Source organism: Oryctolagus cuniculus, chromosome 15, assembly GCF_051225735.1.
Source record: "Oryctolagus cuniculus isolate XC-2025 breed Fujian yellow rabbit chromosome 15, ASM5122573v1, whole genome shotgun sequence".
NCBI classification, from domain to species: domain Eukaryota; kingdom Metazoa; phylum Chordata; class Mammalia; order Lagomorpha; family Leporidae; genus Oryctolagus; species Oryctolagus cuniculus.
The window spans coordinates 33076663-33099653 of record NC_142881.1 but is presented as its reverse complement, the minus strand read 5'-3'; the positions used below and the strand labels follow the sequence as shown (position 1 = coordinate 33099653).

Below are 22991 nucleotides of genomic sequence, written 5' to 3'. Positions count from 1 at the left end.
TCCTCCCAGTCTTCTGGGCTAAAAATAAAAGCCCCGTTAGCTGCCCTGTTTGTTATCTACAAAACATAGCTCCTTACAGGCCTCACAAGGTGGCTGTGGGGGAATAGATTTGAAACCACTCTGGAAAAGCTGTCAGGTACTAAGAAATTGAATCTATTACCCATCAGTCAGAAGAATGACAGGTGTAAGGGTAGTGTGGGATTCAAAGTTTGTATATATAAAAAGTTACAAGGATGGTATAAAAACCCAAAAATCATTTTTAAAAAAGACAAAGTCCTTATTCATTGTACCATTCTTTCAACTTTTCTGTAATCTTTCTCCACCCAAAATGCAAATGGGGGTATATCAAACCTTAAATTTGCAATCTTTCAATTCAGGGTTTGGTAGGGTGTTTTTGTCAAGTCACACTGGAACACAGCCACGCTCGATAGTCTATGTGCTGTGTAGCGTGGCTGCGTTTGCGCTGTAACAGTAGAGCAGTTGTGACAGGGATGACATGGCCCTCAAACCCTAAAACACTATCTGGGCCCTGGCAGGAAGAGCGCTGACCCTGCTTTCTTCCACTGTAGGAAGTTTTTAGCAGCCTCCTCACACGCATGCCAATAATGAAGGGCTCTCCCTTATGCTTGTTTCATCAGTTTCAAAAACGAAAGAAAGAAAGCATCCAAGGGAAGTACGTTTAACTTTTTATTACTTTGTAAAAATCCAACTTCAGATAAATTAACAGACTAGATCAGAATCTCAATTGTAACTGACACATTTTATACTGAATTTCTATTACTAAAAAGCCCACTGGAATATGGCCTACACAAATCAAAGGTGCATACAAAATGGAAATGATCATTGAACAGTAATCGCTTCCTTCCAACTCAGGTGACAACTGTCATTGCTGTTTGGGGATTTCAAGATTCATGTTTGATACCACTAACAAGCCCAAGTGGGACTGCTCTGTTATCCTTCAAACAGAATTCCAGGTTACTTCTTTTTTGCCTTAAATTCTGCTATATATAACAGCTCTCAAAAAACCTAAGCTGATAAACTGGGATAAACATGTACTATGCTGTTTGATCAAATATCAGCAAACCTGGTTCACCAATACTTTAATAAAAGTTCTCTCACAATTTATTTCCATTTCCTAGCAGATAAATAAGAATTTTGCTTAGTTTTTGTCTTTGCACATTTCTGTTTACAGCCCCAATAAAAATGCCAAGTCAGATGCCATATAGGAAATGCTCACAGAACAGAACTAGAGTTATTCCTCATACTGACTTTTTCTGCAACTATAACTTCTGATATACCCTACTTGTGGATTTAGTCTATTTCTGTTCCCACTTCCAAACAATCTTATGCATTTTCACTTCTCTGATCTCTTTAACAACTTGATTGCTAATATAGTTCCATAACTACAGAATTTTAATGAAGATACAAAACGTTAATGAATATATTTTCATGTTACTAATGAGGAGTGATTTATTACATGTTGATTTATTATGTATTCCAATAAATCAATAGAATGAAACACTAAAGACACATTGAAATCTAAACTTAAAACACAGGTGCTACTGTAGTGTATAGATCACAAACAGGACCCCCCTCCCCAGGATGCATATGAAGAAGCCCTTCAATATGTAGCTTTTCCTGAACAAATTACATTAATACATTTTTTCCCTTTTACATGTATAAAAATTCAGGAAGTTTTAAATAACATTTTTTGCAAGACATTTGGCAGAAGGTGTTTAGTAAACATTTAGGAAATAAAAGCTACATCAAAATGAATACAGTTGTGGATAAACTCTAAAAAAAGTGACTTTCAGAAAAACTGGAATTCATGGCAACTCTTTCTCAAGAGTTCTATCCACTCTCAATGGAAAACACGCAAATATACCATTCACTAGGTTTCGCTTTCACTACAGTCTAATGACTTCCGAGAGTATGGAGTTTGACTGATGGACAAGCCAAGTGCATTCCAGGAGCCCAAAATGAAATGCCAAAGAATGTTTTACCACCCCCAGCCATTCCATTTCCACCTTACCCTATTCTTGCACTAGGATACACGTATAATGACATCAACTACTAATGGAATTTTCAGGAGATGCCTGCTTAAAGATGTATGGAAAAAAGTTTCGCTTTACTTTTTGTTAGTGTTCAAAGTGTCAGATGATAAAATGAGAAAATGTTAGTAAATGAAAGGGAGACTGCATTAACTGGGGTAGGAAAACTCCACCCTTCAGTTAACTTAGATAATATTCTTCTATTTTGTCACTGTACAACAGAGAGCTAGGGAGCCAAAATATTTGTGAACTACATTTTCTTCAAGATACACACATATTTACTCAGCCCCTCTATGAAGCCATAAGCCAATAGAAATCCTTTTCTAAAGGACTTTTTCAAAGTGATTTATATTACCTTTAATACTTTTAATACATTTGGAAATACCACTTTTCACTACAGATTCCAAAGAACTTCAAATACAACCTGAACTTAGTAGAATGAACCGGTATACCTGAAAACAGCTATACTACATTCTTTAAAAATCCCTACATCTTACCTACAAGAATCTTACCACCAGAAATTGCATTTTACTAAGACAAAAGCTTGCTACTTTATACTCCATCAGTCAGATCATGTGTTATGTTAGAACTATTTTAACATGTTCTTTAAAAGTCACATAATATAAGCAATTAAATGTTGACTTTTAGTTTCTTTTCAGATAAGATCTTAAAGGCAGGTGAGAAGGAAGAAAAATGGAAGAACCAATGGATGACACTTAATATAACATTTTGGCTTTAAGAGGATTCACCTACAGCTTCTAAACAAACTCTTGTTTGTTCATGTAAACCATACGTTAAGTGATAAGAAATCAACCTTTTTACTCTTGATAGGACTTATATGTCACAATAGGATACAGAGTCCATCAATTTATAGAAACACATTTTGCAATGAAAACATAACTATTAGTGGCACAAGTTTCATGTTAAAGTTTAAACACAGCTGTTTTGAGTCTTTCTAAAAATACCAACATATAGTATAGTTTTAGGCAGTCATTTGCATAGCAAACTATTAAACTAGAAACTCAATTTCTAGGAAAACTTCACATTATGGACAGTTTCAGAAAAAGGTATTCAAAATTAAAAATCACTTCTCTTAGAAAACTGTAGCCTTTATTTGTTCATACAATAGTAAGCTCACCACTTGTACCGCATCCCCACTTTACACCAACCTCAACATATTTTGTGCCACAATTTCATTCAAGGGCTTATCAATACTTTGTGACTAGACTGGAGAATCCAGAGTTGAGAGATTTTAAAGTATGGGTCCCCTGTATCAAAAGAATAGTTTACAGTATATTAAAAAAAACAAATTGGCATTCAGTAATATTGTCTTCAAGTTGCAGACACATCTATTTCCACAAAATAATTTGGTCAGGAAATTTTATTTGAACATCCTAAAGCAGTAATGCTTTAGATGTTACTTAATTGTCCCAGGCAGGATTAACAAAATTAAAAGTTTCTAAATTACAAATTTAGCTCCTGTAGAGTCTTGGAAAAAGAAACAGAAAAAAAAAAAAAAAACTCCCAAAAGAAGTATGACACACACATTTTGAAGAAACCCCAATGTTTCATGCAATGGTAGGCAAGATGTAAAAAGCCACCCAAATTCACACATTTCTACACCAATCATCAGAAAAAAGTACTCTGTAGTCAATCTGTACATCCAAATGCATTTGGAAATCTACACCTACGTTACATTATTTAATGTTATATACATGTATAGCCCCCCTCCCCTCCCCCCCTTTTTTTGTTTTTTAATAATTTCTTATGTAAAGCCTTCATTCAAACCCAAAAAGGATGTACAACTAACTTGGGAAGGAAAAAAAAGATAATCACTTTAGACATTCAGTTAAAATGTAGTTTATCTAAATCTCAAAATGTTTAATAAAAACAAATATCTTCTCCATTTAACACTTTGCTTTCTAACTGTACAGTAAATTGCATTGAGAGAGTACATCTCTATCTTCGGACTGTATCTTCTTTGGATGGAATTAGGATGTAATTGGATAGTTTTAAGATAAATAAATGGGAAGGTGGTCCAACTAAGATGACAGCAGATATATTACATGCAGGATTTAATATTTTTTAATTCTTTAAAAAAAAATAATGCAACTGAATTCGGGGGTAAGAACAGGTCAAAAAAACCCAGATTATATAAAAATGTCCCACATTAGGTCGACGATGGCAGTAAAAATAAGAGGAAAAGTAATCTCTCCGGAACATCATTTTTCAGTAACACAGAAACACTAAGTGCCAGGAAGATTTCTACGCATGTAATTTTAGCATCCAAGTTTCCCTCTATTTTATTGGAACAAATGCTTTAAATAAACTATTTGTCCTCTTCACTGAAGAGAGCTGGTCTATTTCATCTTTAATGAGCTAGTTTTTGGGAAGGATTAGCCATGTACTGTGGTAATGCCTACTGCATAAAATCCAAGCATTTGCTGTGAACAGTTGGAGAAAGCAGTAAGAACCTAGGATCAATGGAAATAGATGTTACTTTACGCCATCCACGACAGAGAGACCCACAATGTACCCAGTGTTAAGCCCAAATCTCTTGCGCTTTTTTTGCTGTGCAAGTTCCACCCCTATGAAAGAGAAATTGATCCGAAGTTCCAGGTTTCCTTGGGTCTCTAGTCAATTTTCACATTAGTATAGATTTTTCGGACAAAGGCACTTGTTCCCATGTAACCAATTGCTCCTGCAAAGACAGAATAAGATGTTTTGAATCAAATACATGCAGAGCAGGATCCATCATTTACAAATGCTCCCTACTCTGGAAAGTTATTTTTCAAGATGACTTTATGTTGGTATTTTCTCTGAATTTTAATAATAAAATTATATCATTTTCTTTGCAAATCACCCGTTATCATCATACACCTGACCTTATGCAATCTTTAAAAAAAGCAAGTAGCAATTAATACTTGTATAATCAGTGACTACAGAATTAAAATATATCTCCTATAAGGCAAAATAATTTGATAAATCAGAAATTCATTTAAAGATGACAAAAAGTTCATGGAAAACATATTATAATACATAATATTCAGAAGAATCTCTGTCTATATAACCTCAGTAACAGGTACTCAGTGACTCTCAAGGTAACACATCCTATCCTTACCACCAAATTAGGAGGCCTTTATGTTTATGCACTAAAATAAACTTTTTAATTGTTTTTCCATGGATTTTTTTTTTTGAAGTGGAAAAACCTTAATCTAGGTCATTAAAGCATTATCAATGAATGTTCCAAAACCTCATGGATACTTAAGAAGTGACATGGATTCTCCTGGAGACAGACAGAGAGCCACAGCCCAGTGGCTTTTGAAGCTCTAGAACAGAGAGATTCTCTGATGGCTTCTTTTCCACATTTAAGCTGTAGAGCTGTGTGGCTGGTAGAAAGGATGACATATTTAAGAATGGACAAGAGAACAAGAGAGACAGGTAACTGGGTTAGGAATTACAAAATGTTTTTGAATAAATAGCCTCAGTGGGACTCAAGACACTAGAAGACAGGATATTTGCTTGGTTTTTGTTACATAAATTACCTCCTGAGTCAAGACAGTGCCTGATACATAACAAGGTTCTCAATAAATTATCTTCTGAATGAAGGAAGGAACTGCAGAGTTCTTTACTGCCAATACTAAGGGCTCTTTAGAATGAGACAATTGGTCATTGAACTGTCATAGAAAATTCTGCAATGGATTGAAAAATTTATCACCTAGCCACTATTATCTCAAGTTTAAAAATAAAGCTTCATGAGTTAATAATCACACACACATACAAACACACAACACACACATGCATGTGCCTAATTGGTCATCTTTGAACCAACTTTTATTTATCCAACTGATAAATCAAAGGAAAGAAACAAGCATATATTCTGCCTTTCCTATATACAGTGAGTACCTCAAAGTAACCAAATGGTCATTGAAAGGAAAAGTGTTATACTCAGACATATCCCAGCTAATAAATATAAAAAGAACAAGACAATCAGAGTATTATATAACCACTAGTAGATATTTTGAGCTAGGCAATGATTATCACTGGCTGCTAACCTCACAGAAGTTTTGACAGGCAGTTAGACAGTGAGAGAGAGACAGAGAGAAAGGTCTTCCTTTTCTATTGGTTCACCCCCCAAATTGCTGTTGTGGCAGGCACGCTGCACTGATCCGAAGCCAGGAGCCAGGTGCTTCTCCTGGTCTCCCATGCGGGTGCAGGGCACAAGGACCTGGGCCATCCTCTACTGCCTTCTTGGGCCGCAGCAGAGAGCTGGACTGGAAGAGGAGCAACCGGGACAGAATCCGGAGCCCCAACTGGGACTAGAACCCAGGGTTCTGGCACTGCAGGCAGAGGATTAGCCTAGTGAGCCACGGCGCCAGCCAAACCTCACAGAAGTTTACAAACCATCTGTTAAGCATTCTTGGAGAAATATTCCCAAGTAAGATTGAGCCTGCAGACTGAACTATCATCTTACAGGAAATATGGAAGGTAGTGAGTGCATGGAGAAACATTAAACGACACTTCAGCAGCATAACTGGCCAAATCCAGAGTGTAGAAAATACTATAGGAGTTTTTAAAAAAAAAATTTTTTTAATTACAAAGCAAAAGAGAGAGGACATCTACAGATTTAGAGAGCCTAAAGAAGACATTTTAACCAAGAAATGCATGGACCTTAATTAGATCTTGACATAAACAAACTATTTAAAGAGAAATGGTAACAGGGGAAAAATTTGAATACTAACTGATACTTCATCATATTAATAAATTATACTGTACTCTTCCCTGAAGGGAGGAGAGGACATCCACTTTGCTTATGGCCGTGTCCAAATACCAATGGAGTCTATGGTCACAAAAGGCTTCCACAGCCTTGGTAGCCCATGGCAAGAGCCTCGGGTGATCACTGATGTCATAAATAAGAGTGTTAATTGTTAAAGGAACAACAGAAGTCATTGTTGTCCCCATATAGGATATCTGTTCCTAATGAATTGATTTTCTGATTTATTTATTTATTTATTTTTAACTTTTATTTAATGAATATAAATTTCCAAAGTACAGCTTATGGATTACAATGGCTTCCCCCCCATAACGTCCCTCCCACCCGCAACCCTCCCCTTTCCCACTCCCTCTCCCCTTCCATTCACATGAGGATTTATTTTCGATTCTCTTTATATACAGAAGATCAGTTTAACATATATTAAGTAAAGATTTCAACAGTTTGCTCCCACACAGAAACATAAAGTGAAAAATAATAGATGATTTTTTAAATGATGATGAAATCAGATCAGACCTATTGTCATGTTTAATCCCAGTGAGAGTCAAGTTGGGAATTGATAATTTCTTCTTCTTCTTTTTTTTTTTTTACAGAAGATCAGTTTAGTATACATTAAGTAAAGCTTTCAACAGTTTGCACCCCCATAGAAACACAAAGTGAAATATACTGTTTGAGTACTCGCTATAGCATTAAGTCTCAATGTACAGCACATTAAGGGCAGAGATCCTACATGAGGAGTAAGTGCACAGTGACTCCTGTTGTTGACTTTACAAATTGACACTCCTGTTTATGGCATCAGTAATCTCCCTATGCACCAGTCATGAGTTTCCAAGGCTATGGAAGCCCCTTGAGTTCTCCAACTCTTATCTTGTTTAGACAAGGTCATAGTCAAAGTGGAGGTTCTCTCCTCCCTTCAGAGAAAGGTACCTCCTTCTTTGAAGACCTGTTCTTTCCACTGGGATCTCACTCACAGAGATCTTTCATTTAGGTGTTTGTTTGTTTGTTTGCCAGAGTGTCTTGGCTTTCCATGCCTGAAATACTCTCATGGGCTTTTCAGCCAGATCCGAATGCCTTCAGGGCTGATTCTGAGGCCAGAGTGCTGTTTAGGACATCCGCCATTCTATGAGTCTGCTGAGTATCTCGCTTCCCATGTTGGATCACTCTCTCCTTTATTTATTCTATCGGTTAGTATTAGCAGGTACTATATATATATATATATTTTTTTTTTTTGGACAGGCAGATTTAGACAGTGAGAGAGAGACAGAGAGAAAGGTCTTCCTTCCGTTGGTTCACCCCCCAAATGGCTGCTGCAGCCGGCGCGCTGTGCGGATCTGAAGCCAAGAACCAGGTGCTTCCTCCTGGTCTCCCATGTGGGTGCAGGGCCCAAGCACTTGGACCATCCTCCACTGCCTTCCCAGGCCACAGCAGAGAGCTGGACTAGAAGAGGAGCAACTGCGTCCCTAATGAACTGTACTATGAGAATCGACTGCAAATGTTTTTCCCAAAGTGTACTCTTTATGTTGTGTGTGTGCATGGGTGCAAACTGTTGAAATCTATGCTTAAAATAGAGCTGGTTCTCTGTATATAACTCAAACTAAAAATGAACCATAATGAAGAAGGAGATGGGAGAGGGAGGTGGGATGGGAGTTGGGGGTGGGCGGTAGCAATGGGGGAAAGAACCACTATATTCCTAAAGTTGTATCTATGAAAAAATGTATTCATTAAATACAAACTTTAAAAAATAAATAAATTATACTGATCTTTTAAAGAGAGATACATACAGCTGAAAGAGAGATATTTACTGTTGAAACTTATGTCAGAATAAAAAGGGGAATGGGTAAGCATTTAGTTTGGTGGTTAAGACTGGCTAAGACATCTGCATCTCAGATGCAAGATCCTAGGTTCAATCCCTAGCTCTGGTTCCTGACTGCAGGTTCCTGCTAACCCAGACCCAGGGAAGCAGCAGTGATGGCTCAAGTAGGTGATTGCCTGTCACCAATATGGGAGACTCAGATTGCATACCGAGGTCCCAGCTTCAGCTTGAGCCCACTTCCAGCCATTCTAGGTATTTGGGGAGTGAATCAGTAGATGAGAGCTAACTGTCTCTTTGCCTATCTGTCTCTCTCTCACCATGTCTCCTGCCTCTCAAATAAGTAAAAAAAAATTAAAGGGTGCTATAAATCAGGGGATATAGATAAAACAAGACTTGCCATGAGTTGGTAATTATTGATGCTGGGTATTTTATGTAGTGACTCACTATATATACTATTGTTCCTCTTTTGGCATGTATGTTAAATTTTCCCAAAATTAAATATAAAAAATTTAAAAGAAACACACCAAAATGACAAATCAAATCAATTTCCAATTATTTTTGCAATGACTGCATATTTCTTTTATAATATAAAATAATGGTATTATACTTAAAAATACTAATAATATACCTTAAGAGTTACAATACATTTCTTTGCAAGGTAAGAGAAAAATTATAAATTTTATAAACATAAACCTGAGTTCTTAGAACATAAAAAAATCCATAAAATTTTAATTGGCATCAAAAACTTAACTGGCATAATATAACACTGGTCCAATAACCAAATCCAATTTTGCAGACTTAGAAAACATTGCTCCCCTCTGAGCAGAGACATGCTTAAAACCAAAACAGTATCAACCCAGAGGATCATTCTTCCTAATCTTATGAGTACCCTGAGAATAAACTCACAAAAATATGACTTTACAAAAACAGGATTCTGTGTATGCTCCCTAGAAAAGTAACTGTCTTAGGAATAATAGAGATGCACTTTTAAATCTAGTTTCCTTGAAACAAAAATACTATGCTCCTAAAGGAAAGACTGTAACAATCTAAATACCTCCCACCTTAACACAGTCATTTAAAATTTTAAAAATCAACAAATATATCTCTTTAATTAATGAACATTTTAGCAACATAAATTGATGTTTTTTATGTGTAATTTTTGTATATGTGATGACATTTTAATCAGTTTTTGTCTGAACAGTCCCTGCCCCCCACCCCCAAGAAATAGATGAACACAGAGGACACATAACCCCCTTACAGAGTAACCCTGGACACGGCCAGAGCAGCAGGGACTACAAATGTGCTAAGATGTTCAGGCAGCAAGATGCAATTCAACAGAAAAAGCACTCAAGAAATCTAGCTAGATTGATTCCTCCTCTCTCTCTCTTTTTTTTTTTTTTTTTATGAATGTCAAGATACTACTTCTTTCATTCTTCCTAAGATCACACAGAAAATGTCAAGAAAAAAGAATTTTAGCCTTCTGAATATGATTCTGTCCTTCACTGAATGCTGAGGGTGATGTGAACAGGAGTCGTGAGCAGCATTCTGAAGGAAGGGAGGCTGACAACACTAAAAGAACCTACTCATTCTCTACAGATAATAAGGACATCCCCACTTGAGAGGATCTGGACTTCACTTTCAGAATCAATCTTTCTCTCCAAGTTGGTTAACTGATTATCTCAGGGCATGGCTATCACAGCAGCCATAAGTAAAACATGGGACTTCAATACAGAAAACTGCCTTCCCACAGAGCTTGTGAAATCAGTTTTACTATTGTACCGACAACTTCATTTAGGTGTGCACATGCACATTGTCACATACATGGTATACACAAATTAAACACACTCTTGATGGAGGAACAGAGCAATCCTGGTACCCGAAAGATGTCCAAAATGCTAGGACCTAGCTTTTAAAAACATTATATCTCCCTTATTCCACTACCCACCCTATTGTTAAAGATGCAACTATCAAAAAATAAATAAAATGGGGGGTATGGTGGGCGGAGCCATGGCTAACAACAGAGAAAGAAGGAGGGTCTGCATTACCCCCTCTCTGGAAAGGTTTCCACAGTGACTAGTCCCTAAGCTATACATCATTCCTACGAGGTAAATAAATCCGCCTTACTCAGCCAATAAAACAGTAGATGAGCAAAAAAGGTATTTTCTATGAGTTTCCCTTAAGGAAAAACTGCTCTGAGGTAAAAAGCACAGGGACCGAGCAGGGCAGAGCCACCACCCCAGAGCAGGAGGAGGCCCAGCACACCAGGTCCTCAGCAGCAGCAGCAGCAGCCCCACTAGCTGGGCTCTTGCCAAACCTCACATTTTTCGGCATTGAATCCCCACACCTCTGTGAGGTAGGTCGGACTTCTCGTTTGCCAGGAAGGAAAGCTGAGGAAGAAGGGGTCACTAGCGTGGCTAGTCAGCGGGGGCACCAGGATTCATTTTCTAAGTGCCAGGCTTTCCCATGCCTCACCACCTCTCTCTCACGTAACTGGCTCTCTCTTACCACCAAACACTGTTCCTCTCAACCACTCTGGAAGACACGCCATCTGACAGATGAGAACAAGACTTAAGAATGTGACTTTCTTAGTGGAAAAGAGGGAAGGGCAGCAGGAAAATCTATTCCAGGTCTTTTGGGCTCTCAAATCCAGGCCTGTTCTTTTTATTATGCTGTTTCCAAAGGTGCTTTCTTTATTTTCCAACTGCTTCACCCATGCTAGAGACTCCACTGTATGGTGGCAACTACAGTCTCTTCTTTTAATAGAAGACTGTGCTTAGACTCATGAAACGGTGGTGCTATCCTCATTTAACAGAGGCTTGGGAAGCTTGGGGAACTGGATAAAGACACAAAGCCAGAACTTAAGCCCAGATTGCAGACACCCGAGGATGAACTCATAGCCAGTAAATCACGCTGCTTCTTGGACACTGGTACTTCTATGAAGAGTCTGAGAAACTTTCAAACAGGAATGATTCAGGCAACACCTTAACTTGCCTATATCATGATTTTTCTAATGAATCTAAGCTTAAAAAATGCCAATTCACAACATGAATGAGAAACTAATTGTGGTACAGAATTCTATGTTATACAGAATTATCAGAATTTCTATAAAAATAGACACTAATGAGGTAATAAATTAAACCTTGGAGTAGAGTCAAAAAGGACTAAAATCAGACTCAAGTTTATTCTGATATTTCTGATCGCACAACAGAAGGGAATTTCCTAATTTCCAATTACTGTATTTTTCTGATTCTGAGACACTCAAAAGATTTATTCATGATGTTCCAAGAATTTCAGAACTTACCACACATTATCCCCAATGCTGTGCTAAATACCGCCATATATCCAAAGTAAAATGATGTTTGAAATAAGCCATACATCCTGAAAGAAAACACAGTAACAACATATAATATACATTTTATTTTCAACACAGGCTAAACTTGCATACTTAAAGGACAAATTTACTTCCCTAATTAAAAAAAAAAAAATCTCCACTTACTTTGTTTTGAAAAAATAGTAGTAAAAGGAATACATGTAAACATAGATTGCAGTTGATGCAGCAGAGAGAAAACTTGTCCATTGCCTGCGGGGGGAAGAGGGGGAAACACAACTCTTGAATGAATGGCACAGAAGCAAAAATTATAAAGCAGAGATTTATAATAACATCCTTTAAAATTCTGTATAGGGGCTGGTGCTGTGGCGCAGCAGGTAAAGCTGCCACCTGCAGTGCCGGCATCCCATATGGATGCCAGTTCAAGTCCTGGCTGCTCCACTTCCCCTCCAGCTCTCTGCTTTGGCCTGGGAAAGCAGTAGAAGATGGCCCAAGTTCTTGGGCCCCTGCACCCGCATGGGAGACCCGGAAGAAGCTCCTGGCTCCTGGCTTCGGATCGGTGCAGCTCCAGCCATTGCGGCCAATTGGGGAGTGAACCAGCAGATGGAGGACCTCTCTCTCTTTCTGCCTCTCCTTCTCTCTCTGGGTAACTCTGACTTTCAAATAAATAAATCTTTAAAAAAAATTCTGTATATTTAAAGTAAGTGCATGTGCACAGTAATTAAATGTGTCAAAAGAGGAAAGACACTAAGAATCAGAAGGAAAGCTTCTGAATTTTGTTGTTGGTTTTGTTTTTTTTGTTTGTTTTGTTTTGTTTTGTTTTGTTTTTTTGACAGGCAGAGTGGACAGTGAGAGAGAGAGAGACAGAGAGAAAGGTCTTCCTTTGCCGTTGGTTCACCCTCCAATGGCTGCCACAGCTGGCGCACCATGCTGATCTGATGGCAGGGAGCCAGGTACTTATCCTGGTCTCCCATGGGGTGCAGGGCCCAAGGACTTTGGGCCATCCTCCACTGCACTCCCTGGCCACAGCAGAGAGCTGGCCTGGAAGAGAGGCAACCGGGACAGAATCCGGCGCCCCGACCGGGACTAGAACCCGGTATGCCGGCGCCGTAAGGCGGAGGATTAGCCTAGTGAGCCGCGGCGCCGGCCCTGAATTTTGTCTTATTCCCTATTACAAATGACTTCAAATAAACCACTGCCTTTTTCAGACCTGAGTCTGAAATGGAGCAGTGCCTCCTTATAAAGCTCTTTCCATATCAAGCACTTCGTAAAACTATTTCTAAGACTGCATCCCTCATTAATATGAAAAAACAAATGATGATGATATTTTTCCTCTAAAATCTTCATTATTTTTAGAATTGGGGAAAAAAGCTACATTATCTTAAGCAGCGAAATTTCTATACAGATGTTTTACCCTGCTTGACAGACAGGAAATCTTATTTAAAACATTATGATCCCCAGAGGTTCTTCTGAGAGCTACTCACCACCGATAATCCTCTGCATTTAGTAGGAAGTATGTGCACACGATGGTCACACAGACAGTCACAATGCACAGGATGACCAGCACCAGCATCATGAAGCCGTAGACGTAATAGATCTTATACGCCCAGAAGGAAGTGAAGATGAAATACCTGAATAAAATGCAAGGAAACAGGCTGCGTCTTTACTCCTGAAGCTGATGCTGATGCTGCTCTTGCTAAGTCTCATTTACATCTTGGTTCTCACTTTTGTCGCGCTTTTGTTCAAGTAACTTCCATGTTTCCTTTACTCTTTCTCATCTATTAAATCCTTGAAAATTCCCTCAAAAATACTTTTTTGGATAAATCTTTCAAAACAGATTCTTCTGTAGGGCGTTTGACCTCTAAACAAGCTGACTAAATTAGAAGTTTAAAGAAATACAGAAAGAAAACAGCTAAACATTTGTAAAATAGTCAACTTTTTTGTTTTTGGTAGATACATCAGTAGTCAAGCAAAGTATTTTATAGCTTTCAAATATCTATTAAATAGAAAAATAAGTTTGAGAGAAAAATGTATAAAATTAGGAACAAAATTAGAAAAAGAATGCCTAAAGAAGATGCACGCTACCTTTGGAGAACAATGAGGAAAAGGACATTACAATTATTGTACATATTTATGGGATACAGTGTGACATTTTGATACATGTATATGACATGCATATAACATGTAACCAGATCAGGGTAACTGACAAACATACCATCTCAGATATTTATCATTTCTTTGTGTTATAAACATTCAAAATCCTCCCTACTAGCTATCTGAAATGTTAATTACTATCCACCAGTTCTCCTGATGCACTGTAGAACATTATGCATCTCCTATTAGACTGCACGCTGTTAGGGTTTTCATCAAGACCCTTCACTCTACATCTACTGCGCACGTCATGTAACTGGAGCACGGGCTTGTAGCCTCTTTTCTTGTTCTTGTTCTCTCTGTTTGCTAGTTCATTTATTCATCATCCATTCTTTCTACAAATACCTGGAGCCCTAAGCATGTATCAGGAAAGCAGTGAGAAAAGAACTGTGCAGATAACAAAGAGGTTCCTGGTGGGCAAGGAAACACCAGTCAAGTGGCAATCCTAACACCCTGTGATATCAGCTATATGCCAGTGCACCTAAGAGTGGCATCTTGTTTGGACTGAGTTAGTGAGAGGAATCAGATCAGACATGACAGAGGTTCGGGGGTCAGGGGACAAGAAGAATGTTCCAGGCACATGAACAGCAAAGGAACAGGTTGGTAAGTAAGTGCTTTGAAAAACTGAAAGTAATTCAATTATGGCCAGACCTTCAAATGAAGGGGTAAGAGGCAACAGAAGCAAACAAGACCAGTTTCTCTATTATGAAGGCCCTTCTGGTTGTCTTGTAGAGATGGGAATTCACCTCAATGAAAATGAAATTTTCAGCAAAGAAGTGGCATGATCAGACAGATATCTCAAAAAAAAAAAAAAAAAAAAAAAAATCACTCTGCCACCAAGATAGAGGAGAAGTTAAGGACACAGCAAAGAAGCTATCTAGTGGAACAGAATGCCTGAGAGTGGGATCCAGACCTCCCAGAACAAGCGTGGGAAGGAAAAACAGTCAGAGGTCAAGTCAGGATGAGGACTCACAGGTATATAAGACTGGGAGCACGAAGAAGTTCCCAAAGCGGCCTTATTAAACCACATACCCCAATCCCTCTCTACGGTACTAATCAATGCCTACAGCACATTAACAGCTGGTAGGTGACAACCAGAAGTTGGGTATCAGTTTATGTTGGTGAACTTAGGCCATTTAATTAGATGTACACAAATCAATAAACAGGACAGCAAAAGGGATGTGTGGTTTCCATGAAAATTATGATGAATGCTTTGGAAAGATTCAGTAAGGTCACTTAAAAAAAACCTATAAAACTAGGTGACCTAGGTGTGGATGACCTGGCTATAAAAGACTGAGGAACAAATGTACAAATCCAGGAGGAATCTGTATTTTAAGTGCTTCAGGTAGATCTTTATGTTCTTGTTCCACTTTAAAAAAAAAAGACTGGAAAACACAAAAGCTGTGTAACAAATGTCAAAGGAAAAATGGCAGAAACTAACTAGTGGACATGAATCAAAGATAATACCTTTGGCTCTATATTAAAAAAAATCAGTGAAGGATGTACATTAATTTGTAAAATAAAATGTTATTTACCTTTTTTTAAATAAATCACTCACATGACCCAACTTTTTCCATTAACCAACTACCAAATCCAATCATGTCTGTTAAGGAGGCTTCAATATACACAGCATGGGGCATCTGGAAATGTGTAAGGGCATTCTGAGTTGTTACAATGACTGGCATGTGCTGGGCAAGAGCCAGAGAATATAACTTCAGTATCTCAGAAAGTTCATACAGAGAGCTGTCTTGCCTAAAATTCCTAAAGCATTCATACAGAGGAACATCAAGAACAAGTAATTAAGAGCTGAGAAAAAAAAGGATATTTTAAAATAGCAGGATACAGACAGGAAGCACAGTAAGTGGGCACAGGGGGCAGACCTCTCATCCTCACAAACATGCATGTGTGCTCACGTGCACACACACATACACACACATACACACTTCCCAGAACTCCTATAGGCCTCTGAGGAAAGAGCCTGGAAATGATTAATCACCAAAAGACGCCAAGATCTAGGTGGACCAGTATATAATGATTTACCAAGTTCTCTGGACCTCAGAGATACTAAAAATGTACAGTAAAAACTAGTAATTTCTTACATCATGCCGTGATCAAAAGCTTGTCAGCCATTTTCAAGCATGTGTGCTTTGATTTCTAAAGTCTGTTAGGTCAGAGAAGTCTAGAATACAATACAAAAAGGTATCTATACTTAACCTGATTGTATGATACCAGAGCTGACAACTACCCTTAGACAGACAATGTAGATCCCTTTCAGGAAGCCATGGAATTAACAAACCAACTCTGTTAGATGCTTTCTCTTTCAATGATTTTACACCTACTATAACTCCTATGTTATCTTATCATAATCATATCCTTAAACATCAATGAATATATTGTAAAAACTTACATTTCAATAAAGATTGAGCCAAAAGGTAAAATTCCTCCCAGGCAAACAATAACTGCAGGCTCCATGAACCTAGAAAACATTAAAATTAAACTTCTAATATGCTTTTCATATTATACTACATAAATCCCAACAATAGAAAGCAGATGCTTAATACTTTAAAAACATCATCTCTAAAGGACAGAAACAAATCAATAAAATGAAAATCAAAATCCAAAGAGGCACAATGAATAGGCAAGACTTTATATTAGGCACAGGTTATCATCAATATCCCTTCCAGCATTAAAGGCTAAGATAACTATTTGAGGAACAGTAATTACTGAAGATTTAAGAACTCTACAGGCTTTTACTAACAGAAAGCCAAAAGAAAGGGCAGGCATTTGAAACAAAGGTTGACTCCCACTGGGACTCTTGCATCACGTAACAGAGTGCCAGGTCAGAGTCCTGGCTCCACTCTGGGTTCGCCTTCCTGCTAATACTCATCCTGGAAGGCAGCTAGTTAAGATTCAAGTAGTTGGGTACCCACCACAAACGTGAGCGACCCACACTGATTTCTCAGTTCCTAGCTTTGGCCTGGCTCAGCCCTGGTGGTTTTAGGTATTTAGGGAGTGGATCAACAGATAAAGACCCCTGTCTCTCAAATAATTAAGATAAATGAGATAACAGAAATACAGACCCTCAGGTCCCTTCTGGACCCCGACCCAGATTCTGCATTTTAACAAGAAGCCAGAAACCCAGGGGTCTCCTTGGTTTCTTATGTTGTAAGAGGCCCTGACCCAGGGAAACCGCCGTGGGCTCTGCTCCTAACAATGCTCCCAGATGGGCAAAAATAACTGACTGTTGGGGCCAACGCTGTGGTGTAGTGAGTAAAGCCACCTATAGTGGCAGTATCCCATATGGGCGCTGGTTCGAGTCCCAGCTGCTCCACTTCCCATCCAGCTCTCTGCTGTGACCTAGGAAAGCAGTAGAAGGTGGCCCAAGTCCTTGAGCCCTTGCACCCACGTGGGAGACCTGGAGGAGCTCCTGGCTCCTGGCTTCATATTGGCGCAGCTCCAGTCGTTGCAGTTCTCTGGGGAGTGAACCAGCAGATGGAAGACCTCTCTCTCTCTCTCTGCCTCTTCTCTCTCTGTGTAACTCTAACTTTCAAATAAATAAATACATCTTTTTTAAAAAAATAACTGGGAGAGTCATTTTCCCAAAGCACCCAGTGACTCAAATAGCTACCTTCTCCTGCTGTAGGAGCTCTCGCCACGCCTGCTGTGCTGTGCTGGCTAAGCTGGAGAATGGGCCTCTCTGAACTGGGAAGGGGGAAGAGGAGATTTCTGGCCCTGACTAATTCCCAAATGTTCATCTGAAGGTTCTGCCAGGAAGTCCTCAGAGCAGCCCCTGATGGCGAGGGCCATGGGAAGGGTGCAGCCAGCTTGGATTTTACAGCAGGGAAGTAAGTGTATGGATGGGGGTGTCCTGGCTCCTAGAGACTGCTGAGGCTGAGGGCACGTGTGCTCACAGTTGTCACCACCCCAGCTGCAGGCCACGCCCTGTCCCACCTATACTTGTACCAGGGTGGGTGGTTAGCCTAGTGGCTAAGACACTGATTGTTAAGACATCCATATCCCACAACAGAGTGCCTGGGTTCAATTCCTGGCTCTGGCTGCTTCTCCAGCTTCCAGCTAATGCAGACAACTAGGAGGTAGTGACGAGTGTTCAACTGGGTTCCTGCCACTCACAGGGGAAGACAGGTTGAGTTTAAAGACCGTGTTTCAGCCTGGCCCAGTTCCAGGTGTTGAGGGCATTTGGGGAGTGAACCAACAGATGGGAGATCTTTTTGCCTTTCAAATAAAACAAACAGAGCCTGTGCTGTGGTACAGTAGCTTAATCCCCTGCCTGTGGCGCCAGCATCCCATATGGGTGCCAGTTCGCGTCCCGGCTGCGCCTCTTCCAATCTAGCTCTCTGCTATGGCCTGGGAAAGCAGTAAAAGATGGACCAAATGCTTGGGCCCCTGCACCCACATGGGAGACTGGGAGGAAGCTCTTGGCTCCTGGCTTCAGATCAGCGAAGCCCCAGCTGTTGCGGCCATTTGGGGAGTAAACTAACAGAAGGAAGACCTTTCTCTCTATCTCTTCCTCTCACTGTCTGTAACTCTACCTCTCAAATAAAGCTTTAAAAAATAAAACAAATAAATTTCAAAAAACAAACTCAAAGGAAAAGAAAATATCAATCTTGAAACTTCTATCTAAAATAATGTTTCCTGGGGCTGGTGCTGTGCTATAGCGGGTAAAAAGCCACTGCCTGCAGTGCCAGCATCCCACGTGGGCACTGGTTCGAGACCTGGCTGCTCCACTTCTGATCCAGCTCTCTGTTATGGCCTGGGAAAGCAGTGGAAGATGGCCCAAGTGCTTGGGCCCCTGCACCCACACGGGAGACCCAGAGGAAGCTTCTGGCTCCTGGCTTCGGGTTGGCGTAGATCCAGCCGTTGTGGCCATCTGGGGAGTGAACCAGCGGATGGAAGACTTCTCTCTCTCTCTTTCTCTCTCTCTCTCTCCCCCCTCTTTCTCTCTGCCTCTCTGTAACTTTGCATTTCAAATTAACAAATAAATACTTAAAAAGTAAATAAACTAAAAACAGGTTTCCTAATTTGTTACCTTGCCATTTCTTTGCTTTCTCCTTGGTTTTTAATTCCTTTCCTGAGAATAACAGAACTAAGGTATTATGAGTTCTGGCTTAAAATGGGGCCAAAGAAAGAATTCAAAAGAGCCAAATTTCATTCATTTACACAATTAACATCTACTGACTGTAAATGGTAATTCTCATTTTAGAATACCTCCTCTCATCTCTTATTTCTCTTCCTGTAAGCAAGCACTGGATCAAGTGTTCTCTCTTGAAAAGCCCTCCTTGAGTCCTCGTTGAGAGCCCTTCTCTTCCCCCGTCTTCCACTGCTTCTTACATATAACTCCATCATAGCATGTGCCACACTGCACTTTAACTGCTTAATTACAGAGACATGGCCGGCCTCTCTAGATTATAAACCTTAGCAGAGAGAAGCTACTCTAGGTATTTCCCAGTGTGCAGCACAGCAAAGATACTAAACTAATCATCTCTGAAATGGACGAATTGAAAAACAGGGAAGAACATTTTTTGAAAAATTCTTTTTGAGAGCTGAAAAAATAATCGAGTCTTCTTTCCTCATTTTACAGAGAGCCAAGACCCAGAGGTTAAAGGTAGGTTTGCCCAACATGACACTCTCAATGGGAGCAAGATCTAGGATTCATATTTCCATTCCCATATGACGATATTTTCACAAACAAGCAGACACCCATGAGCTTTCCTCTATCTAATGTCACATGTGCTGTGACTCTTCTTCCCGAGTGCTGTGACCGCGAAGGTTGGTGACTTCTAGCTATGCTTTTCCTTTCGCCTTTACTGTCCCCAGAAACGAAGTGAACATCAGGCTATCAATGGGCCCCAACAGTGTATTACTGATTTAGAAACATTTAAATGGCTTTAAAAAACAGACTCAAAAAACTTCTAGCCAAAGTGTCTCATAAGCCCCATTCTAGAAAGAATATGGCAAAACCCTAAGACTAAAATAAAATAGATCACTCTCCTGGAAACTACAGAGACTGTTTTATTCAGCCTTTATTTTTATAAATGCCTACATGTTTCCATGTCTAGAAGGACAGGACAATTACCACCTGTTCATACAAGAAGATGAATGAAAGTTTAACTTGTATTTGTAATGTGGCAAAACATCTAGGAACATGAGCTTTTCAGTGTAAAATCTTTATTATGACTGTATGGTCTACTGCACAGCTATTCTTCTGAGATGAAGGAATATAATACATATACAGAAAGAGTATTCTATTTTTGTTTGCTATTAGAAACTAGGAAAATAAAGAACAAAAGCAGAAACACCTAAGTTAGCACTAATATTCAATTTACAATACAGGGGCCAGTACCGTGGCATAGCAGGTGAAAGCCACCAACTGCAATGCCAGCATTCTATATGGGTGCTGATTTGTGTTCCAGCCACTCCACTTCCGATCCAGTTCCCTGATAATGGCCTGGAAAAGGCAGGAGAGGATGGCCCAGGTGTTTGGGTCCTTGCCACCCACGTAGGAAACCGGGATAAAGCTCCTGACTCTGGTTTGGCCGAGTGCTGGACGCTGCAGCCATCTGGGGAGTGAACAAGCGGATGGAAGAGCTCTCTCTTTCTTTGTAACTTTTTTTTTTTAAAATAACTTTTTAAAGATTTATTTATTTACTTGAGAAGCAGAGTTACAGAAAGAGAGAGAGGGAGAGACAGAGAGGTCTTCCATCTGCTGGTTCACTCCCCAAATGGCTGCAATGGCTGGAGCTGGGCTGATCCAAAGCCAGGAGCCAGGAGCTTCTTTCAAGTTTCCCATGAGAGTGCAGGGCCCAAACACTTGGGCCACCTTCTACTGCTTTTCCAGGCCATCAGCAGGGAGCTAGATCAGAAGTGGAACAGCTAGGACTCGAACCAGTGCTCATATGGGATGCTGGTGCCGCAAGCAGATGCTTAACCTACTATGCCACATTGGTGGACCCTGTAACTGTAACTTTCAAAATAAATATATAAATATTTTTAAAAAGAGGCAAAATATATGTACTTGAATTCACATTTTGTTCAAGTGTGCACTACAAAAATTAGAATTTTACTTTTTGAAAAATATAAATCATTTCAAATTAAAGATACCTCAAAAATCATCATTTCAAACTACTGACTGAACAAACTGTAAACTATTTACACTATTGCCATAGTGTTAAAAAGAAACTCTTTGTCAGGATTAATCTTGAATCATGGGAGGTCCACAAGAACATGCAGTGTGACAGACAGGTAAGTGTGTTTTAAAGATTCTATACTACCCTATCCCAGGTTGAAGATAAAGAATGTCAATCAGTAAATTATAATTGGTCCCAAGCCTAATTCATCTCTCAATTAGTAAGATGCATACAGCTATAAATGCAGACCAGTTACATTTAGAATAATTAAATATCTGGAAAGGAAAATAAAATTGTGAATCAAGGATTAGCAAACTTTTTCTGTAAAGGTTCACATACTAAATATCCCAGGTTTTGTAGATGATACGGTCTCTGATCTGTCAACTCTGATGATACATGAACAAATGGACATGGCTGTGCTCCAACAAAATTTTATTTACAATAGGCAGCAGGTCCACTGGCCTGTAGATTTATAAAACTGTTGTAGTTCCCACTCACTTCTACACATTAGTGCAATTATCAGAACATCTGACTTCTCTGTAAATGGCACCCATATTCAGAAAGGGAAATACGGATATCATTTATAATGACTCCTAACAATGCAGGTTAAAGGAAAAATTTAAATAAACAAGTTCTGAAGCCCAAAGTTAAGATAATCATTCTCAGAAAGGCATGCCAATTCTAAAGGTATATATGCACACAACAGTTTAGTAACTTATATACTGTGAGAAACAATCGCATAAGATTCAGCATTCTCTTTACCATTTTTTCTCCGGTATAGGGCGAGGCACAGCATTGACACGACAAGGAAAGTTGGGCTGACCTGACAGATTTCGGCCAAGTATTGTACCAACAAGATTTAGAGGAAGAATAACAAAAAAACAGATGCAACAAACGGCCACCTGTAAATTAAATAAAAATGTGTGTGATTACTCAGAGAACAGTAACACTAATAAAAACAAATAAAAGGGACACTTAAAAATTTAAACACAATTTGATCACAAAAGAAAATGTTTAAGTTGAATATGGGCTAAAATTATAGAAGATATACACTGATGAAAATAGGAAAAGAATGTGCTTTAAAATATTAGAAGTGATCTAAATACAAGCTGAATTGTCTCCTATCCATTTAATTCATATTTTTCCTGTTCTTCCATACTATCTCTGCTACAGTCCTTTTCTCCTTTTTTTCACTTTCAGCTGTCATGATTATAATGTATAAGGGTTCTTCAAAAAGTTAATGGAAATGGAATTAAAAGATAATGTGTATTTTCCATGAACCATTTGAAGACCCCTTTGATCCTTCATCATTATAACCAATTTGAAGAGTATTTACTTGACTATACTTTACTGACATCCTCACGTGTACAAGAAAATTTACATATGGAACTTCCCTACTTTATAGATAAAGAAAGACAGAGGCTATGTAACTTCCCATGACTGCATAGCTAGTATGTAGTCAGATTAAAACTTCAGTTCAGATCTGCTAGACTCAAAGCCCAGCCTCTTATCTATTCTATACTGCCCTAGAATCCAAATAACAGAAGCACAGCTCCAGGTATATGTATCTGTGTGTGCCGTTACTAAAAGAAACGTTTTCTACCCATTAGTAGTCCAATGTCTAAAATTAAGAGAAGATCATATAGAGATTCTAGAACTAAAGCAGCCTATTTGGAAAATATTTGTTTTTGTGATTTTCTTTTCCTTTATAAAATGTGCATACACAAGGACA

At 39.0% G+C, this 22991-nt stretch overlaps 1 protein-coding gene across 1 annotated transcript in view; it reads right to left on the bottom strand.

The window, feature by feature from the left end:
• Positions 1-674: 674 nt before the first annotated feature.
• The window catches only part of TM9SF3 (transmembrane 9 superfamily member 3), a 75516-nt gene continuing 53199 nt past the window's right edge, over positions 675-22991 (bottom strand). The window contains exons 10-15 of the mRNA XM_070057481.2: positions 22022-22161; positions 16522-16590; positions 13448-13594; positions 12132-12215; positions 11937-12013; positions 675-4752 (exon numbers count right to left, since the gene is read on the bottom strand). Coding sequence (XP_069913582.1) covers positions 4685-4752; positions 11937-12013; positions 12132-12215; positions 13448-13594; positions 16522-16590; positions 22022-22161 — 585 coding nt within the window. The 3' untranslated portion in view covers positions 675-4684. The remainder of the gene's footprint in view (positions 4753-11936; positions 12014-12131; positions 12216-13447; positions 13595-16521; positions 16591-22021; positions 22162-22991) is intronic.